Source organism: Kryptolebias marmoratus, linkage group LG11, assembly GCF_001649575.2.
Source record: "Kryptolebias marmoratus isolate JLee-2015 linkage group LG11, ASM164957v2, whole genome shotgun sequence".
In the NCBI taxonomy this organism is placed as follows: Eukaryota; Metazoa; Chordata; class Actinopteri; order Cyprinodontiformes; family Rivulidae; genus Kryptolebias; species Kryptolebias marmoratus.
In genome coordinates this window covers 21256406-21274653 of record NC_051440.1, presented here as the reverse complement: position 1 = coordinate 21274653, position 18248 = coordinate 21256406, and the positions used below count along the sequence as shown (strand labels likewise).

The following is an 18248-nucleotide window of genomic DNA, read 5'->3' as shown; positions in this document are numbered from 1 at the left end:
TTAATCTTATGGCTGAATGGCATATACCCCTAGCGTTAGTTTCAATAGCTTTAAACAGCTTAAGAGGTTAGAAATTCAAATTCCTTTCTTTGATTCCTGTTCCGTTTTATTCCAAGTGACATTTAGCAGCAATCACACTGATTTGCCAGGGAATTGATAATGGTAAAATATGCAGAGACTAATTAATTCTAGCTAATGTGATGCTTTTGAATGCACTCATTTGAATAATTATATGTTCTGCCAAGAAACAAAACACTTTGGCTGTCAGGTGTTAACATTTCTTTCCCATCTCTGGAATAGAAGATAGCATGGACTGACACCAGAGGATGGGTTCGAAATTTACATATGCAAACACGCAGACCTAGAAGTGACCACTGTTTTAGAGATTATGACTAAATAAACAGGAAATAAACATATAATCCCAGCACACTTTGTTTTCTGCTATTTTAGCAGCGGTAAAAATTTGCTCACAATGACTTTTGTCAAAAATATAACAGGTAAAAATACAAAATGGCACAACTTGTCAGTCCTTTTCTTCACAGCCAGTTTCACACATTAACTGCATTCACATTTCATAAGGAGTCTCAAATTAATTTTCTCTTTTCTTTCATTTTTTTTAACAAAACTCTTGCAAAAAAAAAAAAAAAAAAATTAAATTTCCAATTTGTTTGGCAGTGATGATTTTTTTTATTTTATTCTTAAAAATTTAAATATTAATGTGGCCTCGTTACTTTTAGTGCCACTTTTAATTCAGTAATGTTCAGCAATTTTACTTTGGGGGTCTTTCACAAAAGTTTTATTATTCCATCTTTCAGTGGAAGAAATTCAAGAGACAGTATGCTTCAACAGAAAAATAAATAAAATGAAGTAGAAATGAACCTTAGCAAAAAGCTATTAACTTGTACTGTGAACTATGAAGAAACTGAAGCACCCACCGGGGAAATCATGAATAGGCTTCAACAGGCTTCCTGTCATTAGTCTTTACACCGAAAAAACAACAACCCTTAAATAGTTTTGAAAAGTCTATTTAACTGATAAGAAGAACATGTGGCTCTAAATGGCATTAAAGGGGTGGTTAAAAAATAACCCTAAATGACTGATGTGACATTTGGAGTCCACTGAAGGTGGTTTTGACCTGAACTACAGGATATGTAAGCTTGTTTTTAAGAGTTTTTGAAGCTTTTATGATAATAAGCAGTAATTTCTACATTATTTCTGCCTCTGATGTTATAACTATTTAATTATTTGTACACATTTGCCCTTTACAATAATCAATAACCGATTGGTAAAAAATCTGAAACAAGATTTTAGTTGTCAATAACAGATATATCCTACATCTAAGACACCTTCACACATTACTAACAAAACTAATCTGGATCAAATTACAGACCTGTCTGATTTTATTTAATGTATAAATATGTTTCTACAACACATACTGACGAATTAACAGCAATATCCAACAGGAACATAAGCAAGATTTGATGACTTTATCCTTAAAGTTGGTACAGTAACTCATTAAAAAAAAAACAGAATAATGAAACTTTCTGTCACAACTCAGCCAAAATCCCACCTTAAAAAGTGTGTTTTTATGTCTGATAAGCCAACGGATTCATCATACTACTTTCACAGGTATAAACAGTTTATACAGAGAAAAAAGACCTTTGGTATTCAGACTGTCTTTGCAAAGACCAACTCTGAGTTTCCTCAGATGGTGACTTTAAAATCTCAAACAGAAGCAGATCAGTGGTTCCCCACCCTGGTTCTCGAGGAACACCGTCCTTATTCAAATCAGGTGTGTCAAAGCAGGGAAACAACTAAAACCTGCAGGACCAGGGTTGGGAACCACTGCTTTAAACAGTCCTAATGGATGGACAACTAAGCCATCCCAGCCACGGGACTCGAACCCTCTCCAGGTTTCTGAGGACCATCCAAACTTCCTGCTGTGGCGACAGGAAGCCTCTAAAACGTGGAGTGAAGATGGCTCTAAGAATAATCAGGATCTCACTTCCCTCCCTGAAAACTATTTTTAGAGAAGCAGCAGAACACCTTCAGCATTGTAAGACCCCCCCCCACCCCCCCTTCATGGGCGGTTTAACCACCTGCCAGATGACAGGAGACACAACTCCACTGAATCAAGAATACATTAAATGAGCAACAGCTTCCTTTAGCTTTATTTCACCATTTACAATAACAACTTTTAATACTACCGATTTTTAACTCTGTTGTTTGTAATGAATTAAATATTTGAACATTTTACCTTGGATTTAATTACTGTGCCAGTTATTTCATCTGCAGTCATTTTAAATTTGTCCACATTATATTTTTAAACCCATCAGAGGATGTAATTTCTATTGCTATAACATGCATTTATTCAGTCCATTGTTATAGTTATTTTTATGTCTGACTCATGCATTGGTTGCACTTCATGGCTTTAGCACCGTTTTCCCAATGTGTTGTTATTTGTTGTGTTATTTTGCCACTTATTCTGGCTGAGAGACATACAATTTTGTTTCACTGCAAACTGTTTTTTTTCTTGCAATGGCAAGAAAAATGCTGTGGGCTTTTGTGGTTGTTAATTTAGAAGCAAGTGACCTTCTCTGCAGGGACTCTGCCAAACTCGAAAGGCAACGTTATGACTCCATGTGTTTTGCTTTTTGCTCGCCTTGGTAAAAGATGACAGATTTTTCTTGCTCAGACTACAGGGGAAAATTAGCACAAAAATGTTCTTTCAAAATAAAGTTTTCGGAAGCAAACAGAGCAGGAAAATATGGATGTAGAGGCGTTTTGAGCATCTCTTCAATATTTACCTTCTTGATGACTGGAACCTTGTTGTAGTAGCGAATGGAGTCTTTACCCAGGAAGTCAAACTCCACCACGTATTCGTTCCCATCCAGTTGCTCGTGCAAGGTGATGTGCTCAAACCGAAGAGAGCAGCAACCAACTGTGTCCGCAGTCTCACCCTCCTCTTTTTCATTACCAGCTCTCAGTGCCAGCTTTCGGATCAAAAAGAAGATACAAAGATTGCTTCGATCAATCCCAGAAACACACTCAAAACCACAGCAGAAAAGACATTAGGTGGTCTAAGTGACTTTTACATAAATCCACATTTCCACAAGAAAACTGCACAGTAATACAAGTAATCATATAAGCCATCATAATTTCATTAAATGTGAACAGAGCTGATTTTAGTTTGTGCCGTGGCTTAAGACCAGACCTTATCTATGAAGTACAGGGCCACAGCTCTCTGGCGTGTAACCATCTGTTTGGACTTCAGATCCCGGAGGTACTGGTTCCGAATGTCGTCCACACAAGACTTCAGCTTCCGAGCGACCTCATACTTTTCCCAATCCTTTTCTCCCTGTAATTTTAGAATCACAAGAAGATGGGGTTTGATAAAGAAAAAAGGAAGTAGTAAGATTACACAGACAATGAGAACAAGTTATAATAATAAATAGGAGACCAGACAGAGAAAAAAAACAAACAAGTGACTCCATGATCATGAAAAATAATTTGTTCCTGATAAGCCTGAAGTCAAAACATTCTATATGGTAATCATAAAGTGAATGAAGGGTGAAACACAGACACACAACTTTAATAACAAAATTCTCATTATCTTCTGTTTGCTACTGGTTATTGAGTTCAACCAAGATACAATTAAACCCACCATCAGTCAAGATACTCGTATTGTCATGGAGATTAACAGCAGAATAAGAATCTTTCCACATGAGAGATGGATCAAAGAGACAAGGAGAGAATTGAGAGGAAGGAAAATAAAAATTACTGCATACATTTACTAGCAGGTACTGTACACAGAAGCAAAATTGTTTTGTTTTTTTCCACCTCCAAATAAATATTTAAATATTAGCAATTTGCTAAGAATGCATCAACATCCAAATTACTGGATAAATGAGAAAGCAAAACTTCTCTCAAATCATTCTCAAAGTTAAGTTAATCAAATGTTAACTGTTCTAAGGTTTCCATGGATTCTGCAATATATAAAAAGCCTGAGGCACTGACGCAGCCTCTCAACACCACCACAGGAAATATTCACCAGCAAAATGACTCCCCCCCCCGCCGCCTGTCAACAGTGCTAAGTGTTATTTTGCTCCTCCACCTTTCACCAAAAGGACCTTTAGTTGTGAAGTGGGTGCTCTATAAGCGGCACAGAACTGAATCAAACTAAATAATTCCTCAGGGACAATCTGACAACTGAAGCTCAGCGGAGGTTAGGTGATGCAGCAGAACTGCACTTCAAAGAAAACTCATCCGTTAGCAGGTCCGGTCAAAGCCCGCACTTTAAATAAAGAGGCTGAACCGCTTCTATGAAAAAATAAATAAATATTCCACAAATACAGGAATGTAACTGAAAAAAATAAGTAACTTGGTCATGAAAAAAGTGTTTCAAACTAGTTTTCTTCAGGTCTAAAAAAGCCATTTAACTTTAACTTGATTTTTTCCCCCTTGGTTGAAAAGCTCCATTTCCCCCATTTGAAGCAGACTACCTTGAGTTTAGAGTTTGCGTTAAGCATGATGTATTTATTGGAGCCCTGGATGTTTTCAGTCCAGCTGGCCAGCCATGTCACAGAGTTGTCGTGTCGTACTTCCTTCCAGCGGTGACCAGCAGGTGGGACGGGGATCTGGGATTCCCTGCCAGAAAGAGACAATAAGCCATAAAACAGGCAGGTTTCCCTGGGGTCCCAGGGCCACTGCAGGGGCCCAGATAATTGGAGAGAAAATATGGACTGAAGCTACTTTGACACAATGTCATTTATTCAGAGAAAATAAACAAAATTTTTGTTTTTTTTATTTTGTTATTCCACCATCATTTCACTAAAATTTAACTTTATTTTTTTTACTAGCAGTTAGTCATCTTTACGAAAGAAAAGAAAACAAAAACTTAACCACATTTTTGTTTTGGTTTGAACACAAAAATCTCAGCAATCAGACCCCTGCTGTGTGCAGTTATTGCATCTGTTTTCAGCTGTAATTTAATCCCACCGGGTAAGTAAGACTGACAAGCGTACATCAGTGTGGAGCATTGTTTGAAGGAACCATTTTGACGGGAAGACAATTGTTACTCAAATTTAAAAAGTAGTAAAACGTTTTTCTAAAGAAATGTGCTTCAGATTTAAAAAAAAAAGGCTTGTGAGGCATGATGGATTTGTTTTAAAAGTTGAAATAACTACTGTGTACAAAGCAGAGGCAAATCTATCAGTTCATCCATCAAGTTGCCCCTCTCCTCTTTCTTCCCCCTGATCCTCTCATTTTAAGGCTTCTTTTGTTTAATTCAACTCAAATAAACGCAAATGGCCATAAAATTAGGGGTAGATTATCAAACCTATCATAATGATATCTCCGTTGATATCTTTTCTATACTGTTGTAAAACACTAACAACAATCATTAACTTTATTTGCTTAGTGACATTAAAATGAAAAGTTTAAAGGCTGCTGATCACAAAAGGTGGGACAGAAATGTTTTTGCACCATCAGTAATTTACACTCAAATAGATTAAAACCAACTTGAAAATCCTAAATATTTTCTGTCAACTTAAAAAGAGAGAAAAGAAAGGTGGTTTGGGGTTGTAAGGATGACAGATTGGCAGAAAACTGACAGCCATGTTATTGTTTAGCACAGTGCGTGCCATTTCCTCCATCAATCAATCAAACAAATAAACAAACGCAAAGAATAAAAGTAATAATAATGTGAATAAATGAATAAGAAAAAGCACTGCCAAAATTACAATAACCAAAATTCAAGTTGTCATAAATACGACTGAAATAAAAGTTCGGTTTTGTTTTTGAGTTGTGTGAAGGACAGAAAGAGAAACTTCCACTGTGTTGTTACAACTAAGAGGATTTAATCTTTTCAGCAGAATCGACCTTACCTGCTGCAGTTGATGATGACATCTTCAGGTTGGATCCTCTTTTTCAGCATTCCCTGTTTGGGATGTTCGCCTCTTCCTCGGAACAGACCTGGAGGCTCAATCTTAAAATTTCCAATTCGTTCTTTGTGGTGATCCAGCAGACAGTAGCCATAATCGACCACTATCTTCTGATTGGCTTCTTTCAAAGCCTACAACAGTACAAATTATCAGTCACCAATGTGCAGTCTTCATAAAGATTATAGGAGGAGAAAAAAAAAGAGCTTTACCAGTTTTTCCTCCTTGCTCATGTTTTTTCTAGCCTCCACTTTGGCTTTATGCATGGCATGAATTTCTCCAAAGTCACACTTTTCAAGATCTTGAATCAGTGACCTCTCCTCAGGGGTCATTTCCTAAAGAGACAAACAGTGTTCCAAAAAAAAAAAAGGAAGTCTAATATTTTAAAGCTTCAATTTCAATAAAGATCATAGCTACACCCAACTTTCAAGTTACTTATTAAACTAAAAGAACTATACTTAAATAATGCATAGAGCTTATTCAAAACAACAATAGCTGTATTTTCTGTGGTATTGTACTTTAAAGCCTTTCTGCAGTGGCTTTACTTTTCACAATCTGTGATCTTTTATATGCAGTCAGTGGTGGAGAAAGCTAGTGCCAAATCTGCTTAACAACTTTTTACACAGCGGTGCACAGAGAGCGGCGGCACTGCAGCTGACATGAGCTAAACTGTAATTGTCCATGTTTTCGAGGTTACTACACATCAGGTCTCCGGATCAAAGTGGTCACTACCAGGACATCAATAAAGAGAAACTCGATGGCAGCGTATCTCTGGAGGTTTATAGTGCTAAAATATCACATAACCCTTTAGTATCTAAAAGGGAAGCAAAAAAATAATGATGTAGGAACTAGATGTAAGCAATTCTGTGTCTGTAGTGAAGAACATCTTTTTTTCCAAGTTATATTGGGCTTGAGCAGCATTTCATACTGTAATTAAAGGTCTGCGATTCCTCGAAGGAACATATATTGCCCACCACCTTTTAGAACTTAATTATTTTTTGTTGAGAAATGATGAAGTTATAACTACCCAAACCTTGAAAATAACTTTATTATGATATCTCATATGATCTGTTAGCGCTTGGAATGTGTGTAAATTATAGCTCAATGTCTGTCAGATCTGAGTTCAAGCCATTTTTGTGTTTGGTAATGTCGCTTAGCTGTGGTGGTCATTCTGAATGGGCTCGACTCCAAAACTTAGAATTAGATCCAGCCAGAAGTGTCTCATTAAAACCCTTCCACTACTTCACAAGATATTTTGCTAAAGCTACAGACAAATGAACAAAGGCATGAGTACAGACACAGGAGAAAACATCATCACCTCTCATCTTTGGCAGCAGATGATAAATAGGGCTAATAAAAGACCTGAACACTCTGATTTTACAGTCTCCACTCATTGCTTCGTGAGTGCTGAGCCAACAAAACTGGACATCATACGCAAACACAAACAATGTAATGAGGACTTTAAATGGGTATTAAGAAAAAAAATGATAATGACTCCTATTATTCAGGCTGTTCAGATAAATACTGATGTAACCAGTTCTGTTATCTTTGCTCATTAAAAATGAGATGCAAAAACCAACCCCTGAACAAGCGTACAAAGACACACCTCAGTGTGGACATGCAGTCAGTCAGTGTGCCTAAGCTTGACTGACAGCAGACAGTGGGCGGGCACAGAGGGCAGTGAAGCGAGGAGGGGGTTTTTCCGGCTATAATAAAACAGTATAATTGGATTTGTTCATATGCAGGGAAGCTAGTTGTCTGGATTAGCATATCAATGCTTTCACATAAATCGTATTTTCAAGAGCATTGAGCACTAAGAAGCGCAAAATTAATTCTGCATGATATGCCTTGAGGCTTGGCACCATGTTTTCTCTATACAGAGGACATCCTGACAGACACCAATGAGGTTGTACATGTCACAATCACACACTCATTCTGTATTTACACATGCATATCCTTCTGTTAGCAGCACACAGTTGGGATACAGACGAGCCAGAACTATACCCGAATGTTTCATGAACAGAAACTTTTGGAGCAGTTATGCACCAATCAGACATACCTGCTTATTGTTCTGAGAGGATTACCATGTACTCTCAGGGCCAACAGGTACTAAATTATTTACACAGTCATTCTTCTGGGTTAAGTTTGTTCTACTTCTGTGATGTTAGGTTTTTACCTTCCTCCAATCTTTAAAGAAGTTCTCCCGAAACACCTTCTTTGTTGTGTACTCGTGGTCCAGCATCTGGGCAAAGAAAACCGCCACTTCTTCTGCCGCCAGGCTCAGCTTCACCTTCTTACCTAAACAAAAACACAAACTTGTCGCTTTGTTTTTTACCCCAACCAAAAGGCACATTTAACTGCATAAGCGTCGTCAATTCTTTCCAGCCTTATTGTCATACCCTACTTTTATCAAGACGTCTCATTCTCAATCCAACATAAGCCTTTAGACGCACACGGGTTCGACGAAAATCCAACATGTAACACCACCTTCCTCCACTCCTCTGGAGAGGTCCCAAACTAATCCATGTATTTGTAGAGGTAAGTTCAAAGACAAGGACAGATATCTATATTCAAGACCACTGCTACCAATGAGTTACACAAACAAGAGCGCGCACGCACAGGAATTAACAGATCAAACCAACTCCCATTAGACAGCATTGTGGTTAGACTGCTAAACGTAGCAAAAACAATCACAGTCATCAATCAGTGTTTCACCCAATACACGTCTGGCATCCTAAAGATCCAACTGTGTGTGTGTGTGTGTGTGTGTGTGTGTGTAAGACAGTCAGTCTCCAAGTTTCTTAGCGTCATAACTTGCCTTTAAACAAATTCACTGTTTTAAAACTTTCCATTTTATTTATTTTTTTCATCTCTCAGATTGGTTTTAACTTCTGAGATACAAGAAACTTGTAATTTACTGACAGCGTTTTGCAAAATTCCAACTTTTCATTAAACTCCTAAACTAAAACAAACAAGAAAATGTAATGAATTAATGGAAACAAGTTTTGTTTTTTTATTGCACCATTAAATGCAGATTGACTGAAATGTTGACTTTGACAGCATTCAGAAGACTAAATTAGCATCTTTCATTGCACAAACTGAAATATTTCCAGTTCTGCCAGAACATTTTAAACACCTGGCTCCAGGAATCAAAAGAAAATTAATCTGCAGTGCAACCAAATAATTATGCATATCCACACACACACTCTAATTTTCACTCATACATGTAAAATGCTAACAGAGTAAAGCCTCTCAGGCATTACAAAAAGCTGTGAAGTTCAGCATATCAAGTCTTTAATATCATTCTCATTGCAGCCACAATACTGATTATGACTTGGCTGTGTAAAACAGGTTGAATGTTTCCAAAAACATTGTCCTTTATCTTCTTTACTTTGTCATTTTATAACAATTTTATGAATAATGGACAATTTTGAAGCTGCAGGCCAGACCACATAAGTTATTATCCAAAATAATATAAAGATTAGTCTAGAAGGAATGTGTTTTGAAAGAAAAGAAGTAATGCAGCTTACTCTGAAAACCATGCACTCTGAACACACTTGGCCCTCACCCCCTGGTTGTGAAGTCCAGCTAATGGCTCACTGCCGCCTTAAAAATACTCTAAAGCAGGTAACTGGCAGATAATATTAATAACTTGAGAATTTTCCTAATTGTCATGGCTTCTGTTACTGAATCAAAGCAGAGTATTTTACAGTAGTTAGAGTGCATTTTTTTGAATACCAAATATTGTAAGGAACTTGGAAAAACTTCTGGATCTGATTCTCCAAACACTGTCCAGATTTTATGTGTAAAAACGCTTGTAAGTTGCAGCTGGTTGCATTATTACCATTAAAGTTCATTCATAAACTAACCCACTGTGATGGGCTATGATGGCTTCAGCACATACATCTGGAATCAGACTGGAACTCATGTAAATAAAACTACTAAGTGCATCTGATAATGTAGCGCATGAACTGTTAATATTTATAATTAAAGTACTTAGAAGCTACAAGAGTTGTGGTAAAATAAACAATAAAAACAATGTAAGAATTGTTCTAACACTCTCTGCCAGACTGACCATTGTAGTAGAAGTGAATATTGTCAGGAAAAGGCTGGTACTCAGGGGGGAAGTAGGGTCCATTGTGTTCCAAGAACTTCCATTTCACTCCATCTTCGTACTTCTCTTCCTCCCACCTGACAAAAAAACAACATGATGAGAAAAAAAATTGAGGGAGGCATGTCAAAGCAGGATGAAAAGGGCAGCGTTTCCCCACCATCTCCAGCGATTCTGCTCCTCCTCTTCCTTCTTTCTGATCTTCAGCTGTCTCACTTCCTCAATCTCCTCCTTTGTCCTCTTCACTTTTTTTGAGACCGGATGCTCTCCTTCCTCTTTCTTTACTGTCTGCGCAGAGATAAACACTTAAGATGTGGATTCAAACACTCCTACTGTGACCTGCATTTTCAGAAAAACCACTTTACCTAACAAGTGTTGCAGATGGAAAAAGATTACTGGCAAGACAAATGTTTACCTTTTCGGTTTTCACTTTGGACTTCTTTTTCTGAGCTTCTCCTTCACTTTCTTCGTCATGACTATGTTGCTTATCTTTTCTCTTTAAGCTGCAGGAATTGGGAAACAGAAAGACAGTGGTTTACACAATATTAAATGAAAAAGGGTCAAGCATTTACACACAAACATTTTCCATGAGAAAATAGCTGCCAACTAAAATTGGGAAGACTAAAAGTAAAAATAAATGCTTGATTTAATTCAAATTTGCAGCTCAGACAAACCCAATCAGACTCACGTAGGTGATGCAGTGTATTGTGAAGTCCCTTCCATTGGTTCATCTTTAATCCTTTTTCTCTTCACACCTTTATTTGCAGTGAAGTCATCATCTTGTGGCTCTTGTTTTACAGAGACACTAAAATCACAAAAAAAGAGGATTTTTTTTGTATTCTTCTAATCCCAAGTCCATGCTGTTTGCAGTATCAGTGAGTTGCACATTTTAGCTGAAACATTAATGCTGTTAAGAAAGAAAAAGTCATTTCAAACTGCCGCTGCAGCTTTAGGTTTATAGCAAGATGGCAACCACCCTTTTTAAAATCCAATTCCACAAATTGCAGGGGGTAAGTAATGTTTTCAATTACAGTTTTAATTAATTTGACCCCACTGAGACCCTACTTAAACATTATAAGACAAACACATTCTGAAAATTTTAGTGTTGCACATTTTCTTATTTTTATTTAATCTGATTTGAATTTTTAATACTAAATTTATCCCCATTTAAAACCTAATCATCAGACATAAAAAGCTGAATGGATCATTTTATTCTTGCTGTTAAACTGATGGCCACAGTTAGGCTAAAAATTATACTTCCACATAAAATACAAAGAAAAAAATCTTTAAGTACAAAATTTACTGACCACAAGTAATCACTCATGATTGTAGTAATTAAGAAACATTGTCAAAACGGTAATGATAATGGCATAATTGCAGCATTTAGGAATAGACAAAAAATTATAGAACTGAGCTCAGATTTTCCCTGGAGAGAAGAAAATAACTTGTGTCCAAGGTCGCCTTAATATTTCACAACATGTAAATATCAACATGTTCCGGCAATGGGTGACAAAGTTTATAATAAAAGACTCAAAAATGTCCAGCACTGTTGCACAAATTGTTCTTCTAAATCCCAAATCCAAGTCTGTATAGTAGCAACTACCCATGAGGTTAAAGGTGGTATCTCACTGGGCTGTGACTGTTGGAGACTAGTTAGTGACTCAAAATTGTGAGAAAAATTGTAAGAAAATTTGCAAATTCTTCATTGCAGTCTCATTGAATTCTGGGTGTGGCTGTGGTTCGAATGGACAGTTTTTGAAAATCACAGCTTATGTTTGCGTGCTCAGCTTTCAAAACTGCATTCTTGGCCGTAAAGATTGTTGCCAATCTTTGCCCAAATCATAACCCCATTAAATTTATAATTTGATCCGTTGGAGTACATTTTTTAAGTAAATATTTGGACCAGTTTGTCCATAATTATTATTTACAATCAGTGTTTTGAAGGCTTGAACTGATGCCTCAGATTTTTTCTGTCAGAGGAGGGCTCCTGTGCCTGAGACAGCTTGGAGATGCCTATGACACAACTCAGGTGGGTCTGAGACGTGAGATGCCCGCAACAACTATTATGAAAACACTTTCAAAACTCAAGCGACAGGACTCTGTCACTCATGCAAGGAAATAAAGAACCACTGCAAAAGTCACAAAACGTTCTGGAGACTCTTATGGATTCTGTTCACCACTAATTACAGCCCAGTGAGGTACCACCTGAAACTTCCCCTGATGGCTTTGAATTAAAGGTAATGAACCTAATCAGATTTTCTGCTCATGACTCCATCTGGTCTTTCTTATTAAAGTATATAAGCTCATGCATTAAACAATCATGTTCTGAGATCTACATTTTACAGTCAAAGAAAATGGCTTTAGGATTCACTAAAACAGAAGGAAAATATATACTGAAAGCGTCACATTTAACTTCTTCAGCCACACCTAAAATCCCTCGTAAAGCTTTTTTTTGCTGCACTTAATATGTTCTTTTCAGAATAATATAAGTCTGCAAAAATAAATTATACAAGGAGGTCCACAGTCAGCACTTTATTGGTAAAGCAGAACCTGCTGACACAGTTCACATGCACATGCTGCATGTTAGCTGCACTTGTTCAGAAAGCTTTATTGTAAGCAAACACTTTAACCTATTGCCACACCTACTTATTTCAAGCAACTGTTCCCGAGAGAACAGCAGTTTTTATAAAGATATTAGGCTGACAAAAGCAAAAATACTACTATTACATTCATACAAAAATAGACAGGAATTGCATCTGACAGAACTACAGGATAAAACTGGCAACGCAGACCCACACTGACTAAATTAGTTACAGCAGGTTCCCCTTTGCATAAGGTTTTGCTCATCACAGCTTCCATCAGGGACAGATGGATTTCTAATGTGACAAGTAAATGCAAGAACTCCAGTTCCAGCCAGCAAGTGTCACAGTGTGTCACAATCACATCCATTCCTGAGGTAATTACAAATACATCAATATTCCTATCCTTGAACAGGGTCAACTACTTGTGAGCAAATGCTCTTTTTGATTAAAGACAAGGAAAGAGCCTTTGTCAAATGTTCTTTATGCTCTTTTCTCAGCCAACCTTAAAAATTGAAGTATATTTTGATGAGTTGGTCACCAGGAGAAAAAAAAAAAGAGAGTTGATGTAAAGTATCACTTTTGTTTTGTTATATACTGCACCACTGACCAAAATCTATAAAAAGCTATACAAAGAAGGGTGGGTCACTGTTTTCATTGACATTTACGGTTTGTGTTTCTAATAGCGGCACGTTTCTTCACCAACGCCGCTGCGAGGCCTTAGCTTTCCTCCCTGCATAAAACTCGCTCAAGCAGCACAGCTCTCACCCTGAATCGTTACAAGAAACTCACAGGATGAAATGTAGCAAAACTGTTTTCCAAATTGACATATCCTTTGGAAGCTGTCACTCAGGGCTGTGCAGGATGGCAACTTCTAGTGTGGGAGTAGAGTCCAATATGGTGACGACAGACCCTGCCACAGTGCGGACAGGAGCCTGCATCGACTCCAGATGAGGTCGGGTTGGTTGGTTGGTTGGTTGGTTGGTTGGTTGGTTGCTTCGACGATGGCGACTGCCTCATTGGTGTGGTGCTGCCAGGCAGTCTCCCAGGTGGAAAGGGGAATGTTGCATGATGACAAATGCAGCTTGACACAGTCTTTGTATCCAAGCTTTGGACGACCTACTTCTTCCCTGCCATGCTGGAGCTCTCAGTTGAAGACAGCTGTCGGCAGTCACCTAAGCTGACTTTAAGTAAGCAGTGTTTCTAAACTGGGGATGTTAGCATGCTTCCTTACTTCAGAGTTGGAGAACTTGTCTTTCCAGTTGACATTGAGGAGCTGACAAAGATGGGACATCTGTACTCATAAATGGTGAATGTGCTGGCGGTTTAGTATGTATGTTTCAGCTGTGTAGAGCAGGCACAACAGCTTTGTAGACCTTGCATTTGGCTTGTAGGTGGATGCCAGGGCATTTCTAATCTTGGTTCTGGAGTTTCCCAAACGCAGCCGAAGCAGCACTGATTCACTTTTCTATTTCTTTGTCTAAACTGTTGTTTTTTGAGAGGGTACTGCCAAGGTACGTGTAGTGCTTTGCAGTGTAGAGCAAGTTGCTGCTCACTTGGATGGTGGTGTCAGCGGGTACAGGTCCAGGAACAGCTTGGAGCATCACTACCGTGAGGCCAAGGCTGTTGGCTGTTAGCTGCAGTGTGGAATGAGCTGAGTATGCCCTGAAGTTCTGCTTCAGAGTGTGATACCAGAGCTACACTGTTAGCATACATGAGCTCTTTGGCGCATATGGACCTGGTTTTTGTATGGAATTTCAGACATCGGATGTTGAGGTTGCCACCATCCTTTCTTCTTAAAGACTGAGACCACTGTAGTGCCCGCTATAAACTGATGACCCCTCCGAGCCAGCACTGTGAATATGTCCCACACACCGAAGAGGGACATTCACCACCTGCAGCAAAGACTTCACAACATATCCTTCTTGACATATCGTTCAAAATGTCACATATCACATTGGGCTGGGTTAAATCTACGTTGGGGAAACAATCCATTACCAACTGTACAGAAATACTGCTGTGAGACAGATTTGACTCAGCAGGTCTTCGGCCAGAGTCTGCCATCGATGCAACTTCCTGCTGAGCACCCAGCCACTGAAACCATGCTCTCTCATTTGTTACTTCCATGACGATCCACAGATATTTGTCTTTGATACAAAGTAAAATTAATTTTCTGAGACAGCTTAGCACATTTTGCAAAATGAGAACGGCTCTGTCCCGGGCCCCGAAACATCAAAACATAAGAATCAATTTTCATCACCTCGGGATGGAAGAAGAGGGGAAAAAAAGGATTGTTGGCCCGTTTGCAATATAACTGTTTGTCAGTTTATTGTTTCGGACTTTAATAGTACTTCATCTCCAGGAATTAGACATTATTCCCTACCTGGAATTGCTGACTGATTCCTGGGTTTCAGTCTTAAGTTTCTTGACCTAAAAGAGAAGATATTAAAAAGCTGTCAGAAGTCACAAAGCTGACCTGTAATCCTGCATAATGTCCTAAATTCTATACAACCAAAACTGTTAGAGATTACATTTAATATTGAAATATTTTACTCATAGTATGTAAAAAAAATCTCTGAAACTGTTGAACACAAGGTTAAATAAAGCAACCTCTAAACACCTACACAGATCTTCAATCTCTGCGGGAATGTAAACAAAATAATTGTATAAAGCAATCAACAGAAAAAATGAATGTAATTCCACAAAAATCATTTAGTTTCCAGCTTCTGTAGAGCAAAGATTTGCTTTTTCTTTTTTTTTTTTAAAAGTTTAGTGCCTTTTAAAAGTCCACTACTTTTCATTAATCTGGCAGGAAGTGAATGTGTCAGTGTCATGTTTAAATGAGCCCTGTGGTGCTTCTCCATAACGTTTGGCAACAGCTACTTTACTAGATGAGGTGTAGTTAGATATAAACCTCACTTTAAAAACAGCACACGTCTAAGTGGCTGCAGTCACATTAATGAATAAGTATGCAGAACGGTGGTGGGTTAGTTTGGCTTCAAATCATCTGATTAGAAGTATCCCACAGATCGCATAATCAATAATGTAAAGCAATACTCTGCTTTCCTAATGTATGTTTTTCTGAGTGTCTCCACAAAGTGAACAGGAGTAAAACCTGCTCCATATACTTTAAATTTAAGCTGCAGATTTTGCCGTTTGACTATACTGCTTTAACTACCCCCATCCACTGCTGATATAATGCAATGGATTTCTGAAGCTTATATGAATGACGATGTTTTGAAAAATCCTTTTTCTCTCATCAAGAAGAAATATATCTCTAATCTCCATTGCAGTATTTGAGCTACTGCTAGCCCAATGTAGTATATAATAAATACAGATAGTAAAGGTCAGTATTTTACCTTCTTGGGAGACTTTGAATTATGCGTCTTCTCTTTAGATCTATTTGTCTTTGTGCTGATAAACAATACGACAACCAAAAAAAGGATGACAATGTGAGAAGAGGGAACAACAACTTGTAAGAGATTTAGTTTCTGTTATACTTTGTTTTTCTTTTGTTATTCTCACAGCATTGCATGCTTGCAAAAAAAAGATCTATATTTAGCTTACTTTAATCCAACAACTGCTGAAATTTGGAATATTTTACATTTTTTTGTAAGTTTTGTCAACTGAAATCAAAAGAGAAAACTTGCCCAATCAGGGTAAGACAATAACTTTGTGTATTTAATTTTAATATGCATTTGTTGGTTTGGACGTAAGCTAAACATGAAGTAAACTTCTGATTTGATTCAAACCAGATACCACAATTATGTACACAATCTTAGTATAAATTTGATCTTTACTAACTAAGAATACCTGTGAGAAATTCACAGTAAAACTTTTCCAGCCAGGTAGACATTACAAATAAAATGACGTTTCCATCCACAACAAGTTTGTTTTAATTGTCTGGCTATTTGTTGCACATCAACATAAAGTGTAGTAATAAAATAAATGAAGGTGTTCCACAACAAGATTTGTAAATTTTGCATATTTTGGTCTGTACTCCACCAGAACTGGTGTGAACCCAGCATAAATCACAGATACTCTGAGCTTCAAGTGATGGCTTAAAAACATCTTCAGTTGGTGTTAGGCTCATGTCTCTGCCTTGTTAGGATAATTTTAGTCAGAACGTTTTGTAAAATGTCATAAAATAGACAAGCAGAGTCGCAGAAGATTACCACACACCATCAAACGTGTCGTTTCAATTTGACCTTTCCTTGGTTCAGGGGTGGGTCTGACACGAGCTGCAATTACTCCTCAGATGTGTTAACTTTTTTTCCTTTTTCATTTTAAAACTTGAGTATTTGTCTAAGGGAATGAAACAGTTAACACAAGAGGCACGTCCTCGGGAAAATTAGTTCCACGAGTATCGCAGCTGAGGGGGATAAGTTGATCCTTAATCACTAATTCAGTCAGTGTGCCATGAAATAACATGAGACTAGCTGTCACAGAAAGCTGACTACTCTCTACTGCCAGTGGCGCTTACAGGTGTCGATTCATCTCTCTCCTCTCATCAATTACACAAGCCAATGACAGATCACTTCGCATTCATTTGTCTGCTCACATATGCATGGTAATAAACGCATCTGATATCAAAGTAAATTAATTTATTCATATGAAGATGGAGTATCCACTGTACTCTGTGAAACGAATGAATGCACTCGATGCCACCAGCTGGCTTGACAGATCAGCCGGTAAAGCATTCTCCCAGTTACATTTTGTGTCTTTTTCCATTTACACACTTACAGCCACGCGACTCATCTTATTTATCAAGTTTTCAAGTATATGGCACCCCCAAAGTCAATTTGTCTTCACGTTTCTACAGCATGAAAGGCAATGTTCCATGCAAAACCAGCCTTGATGTGTGTCCTGTGTCGATACTGAACAGATGCTGGATGAGCTGCAGCAACATCATAAGCATACATTAATGGGGAGCTGCTCTAATGGTGCAATTATGTCACGGGGGTTCAAGGTACTGATTTGATAATGGCTCCTCAGTCTCTGATGATGGAATAATGACAAAGTGTAAGCTAAACTCTGGCCGTCAGCAAACCCCCTCCAAAATCCATCTCATTTTCGATTGCTCTCACAAGCACATCATCATTCACCTGTTCTTGACAAGATCACCCTCGGCACCTGCGCTTCCACAGTCACTCAGCCTCTTCAGCTTCTTTGCCTTGTGTTGGGTTTTTCCGTCCCCTTTAGCGTCCTTCTCTCTTCCCATTTCTCAAACGAAGGCGACACTTTTAATAACAGCTGGTCGGCTGCACATAGATATGAAAAAGAGGGGGAATCAAGGTCAGCAAATCGAATATATCCGAACTAGCCAGCAAACGAAGCCCTGGTCTCTTGAGTTAGCAAGTTAGCTAACACAGTAGTTCCGCAAACAGCATTAAATGTATGAAAATGTTGAATTAGATTAGAATGAACACAAGTTTACGACGAGTCGCTAAAACGAAAATCAACTAAATAAGTTTTCTCACCACTTGTTAAGCAATATGAGCTGTTTTTCGAGTCCAACGCGAAGACATGAACATTTATATTCGAGTAACAGAAGTTCGCACGCTGCTTCTGACCTGAGAGATGTCGTCACTCCAAGCTGACTTATGATTGGACAAAGAA

At 38.0% G+C, this 18248-nt stretch overlaps 1 protein-coding gene across 2 annotated transcripts in view; it reads right to left on the bottom strand.

Annotated features, from left to right (window-relative positions):
* The window catches only part of zgc:173742 (DNA topoisomerase I, mitochondrial), a 26706-nt gene extending 8458 nt beyond the window's left edge, over positions 1-18248 (bottom strand). Inside the window, exons 1-14 of one of the 2 annotated variants that reach the window (XM_037978258.1) lie at positions 18203-18248; positions 17735-17890; positions 15989-16043; positions 15013-15059; positions 10739-10855; positions 10466-10553; positions 10211-10338; positions 10015-10130; positions 8116-8237; positions 6152-6274; positions 5886-6073; positions 4503-4647; positions 3215-3358; positions 2808-2993 (exon numbers count right to left, since the gene is read on the bottom strand). In XM_037978258.1, coding sequence (XP_037834186.1) covers positions 2808-2993; positions 3215-3358; positions 4503-4647; positions 5886-6073; positions 6152-6274; positions 8116-8237; positions 10015-10130; positions 10211-10338; positions 10466-10553; positions 10739-10855; positions 15013-15059; positions 15989-16043; positions 17735-17850 — 1575 coding nt within the window. In that variant the 5' untranslated portion in view covers positions 17851-17890; positions 18203-18248. Of the gene's footprint in view, positions 1-2807; positions 2994-3214; positions 3359-4502; positions 4648-5885; positions 6074-6151; positions 6275-8115; positions 8238-10014; positions 10131-10210; positions 10339-10465; positions 10554-10738; positions 10856-15012; positions 15060-15988; positions 16044-17734; positions 17891-18109 lie in introns of both variants that reach the window. The other variant, XM_017419022.3, reaches the window with a different exon arrangement.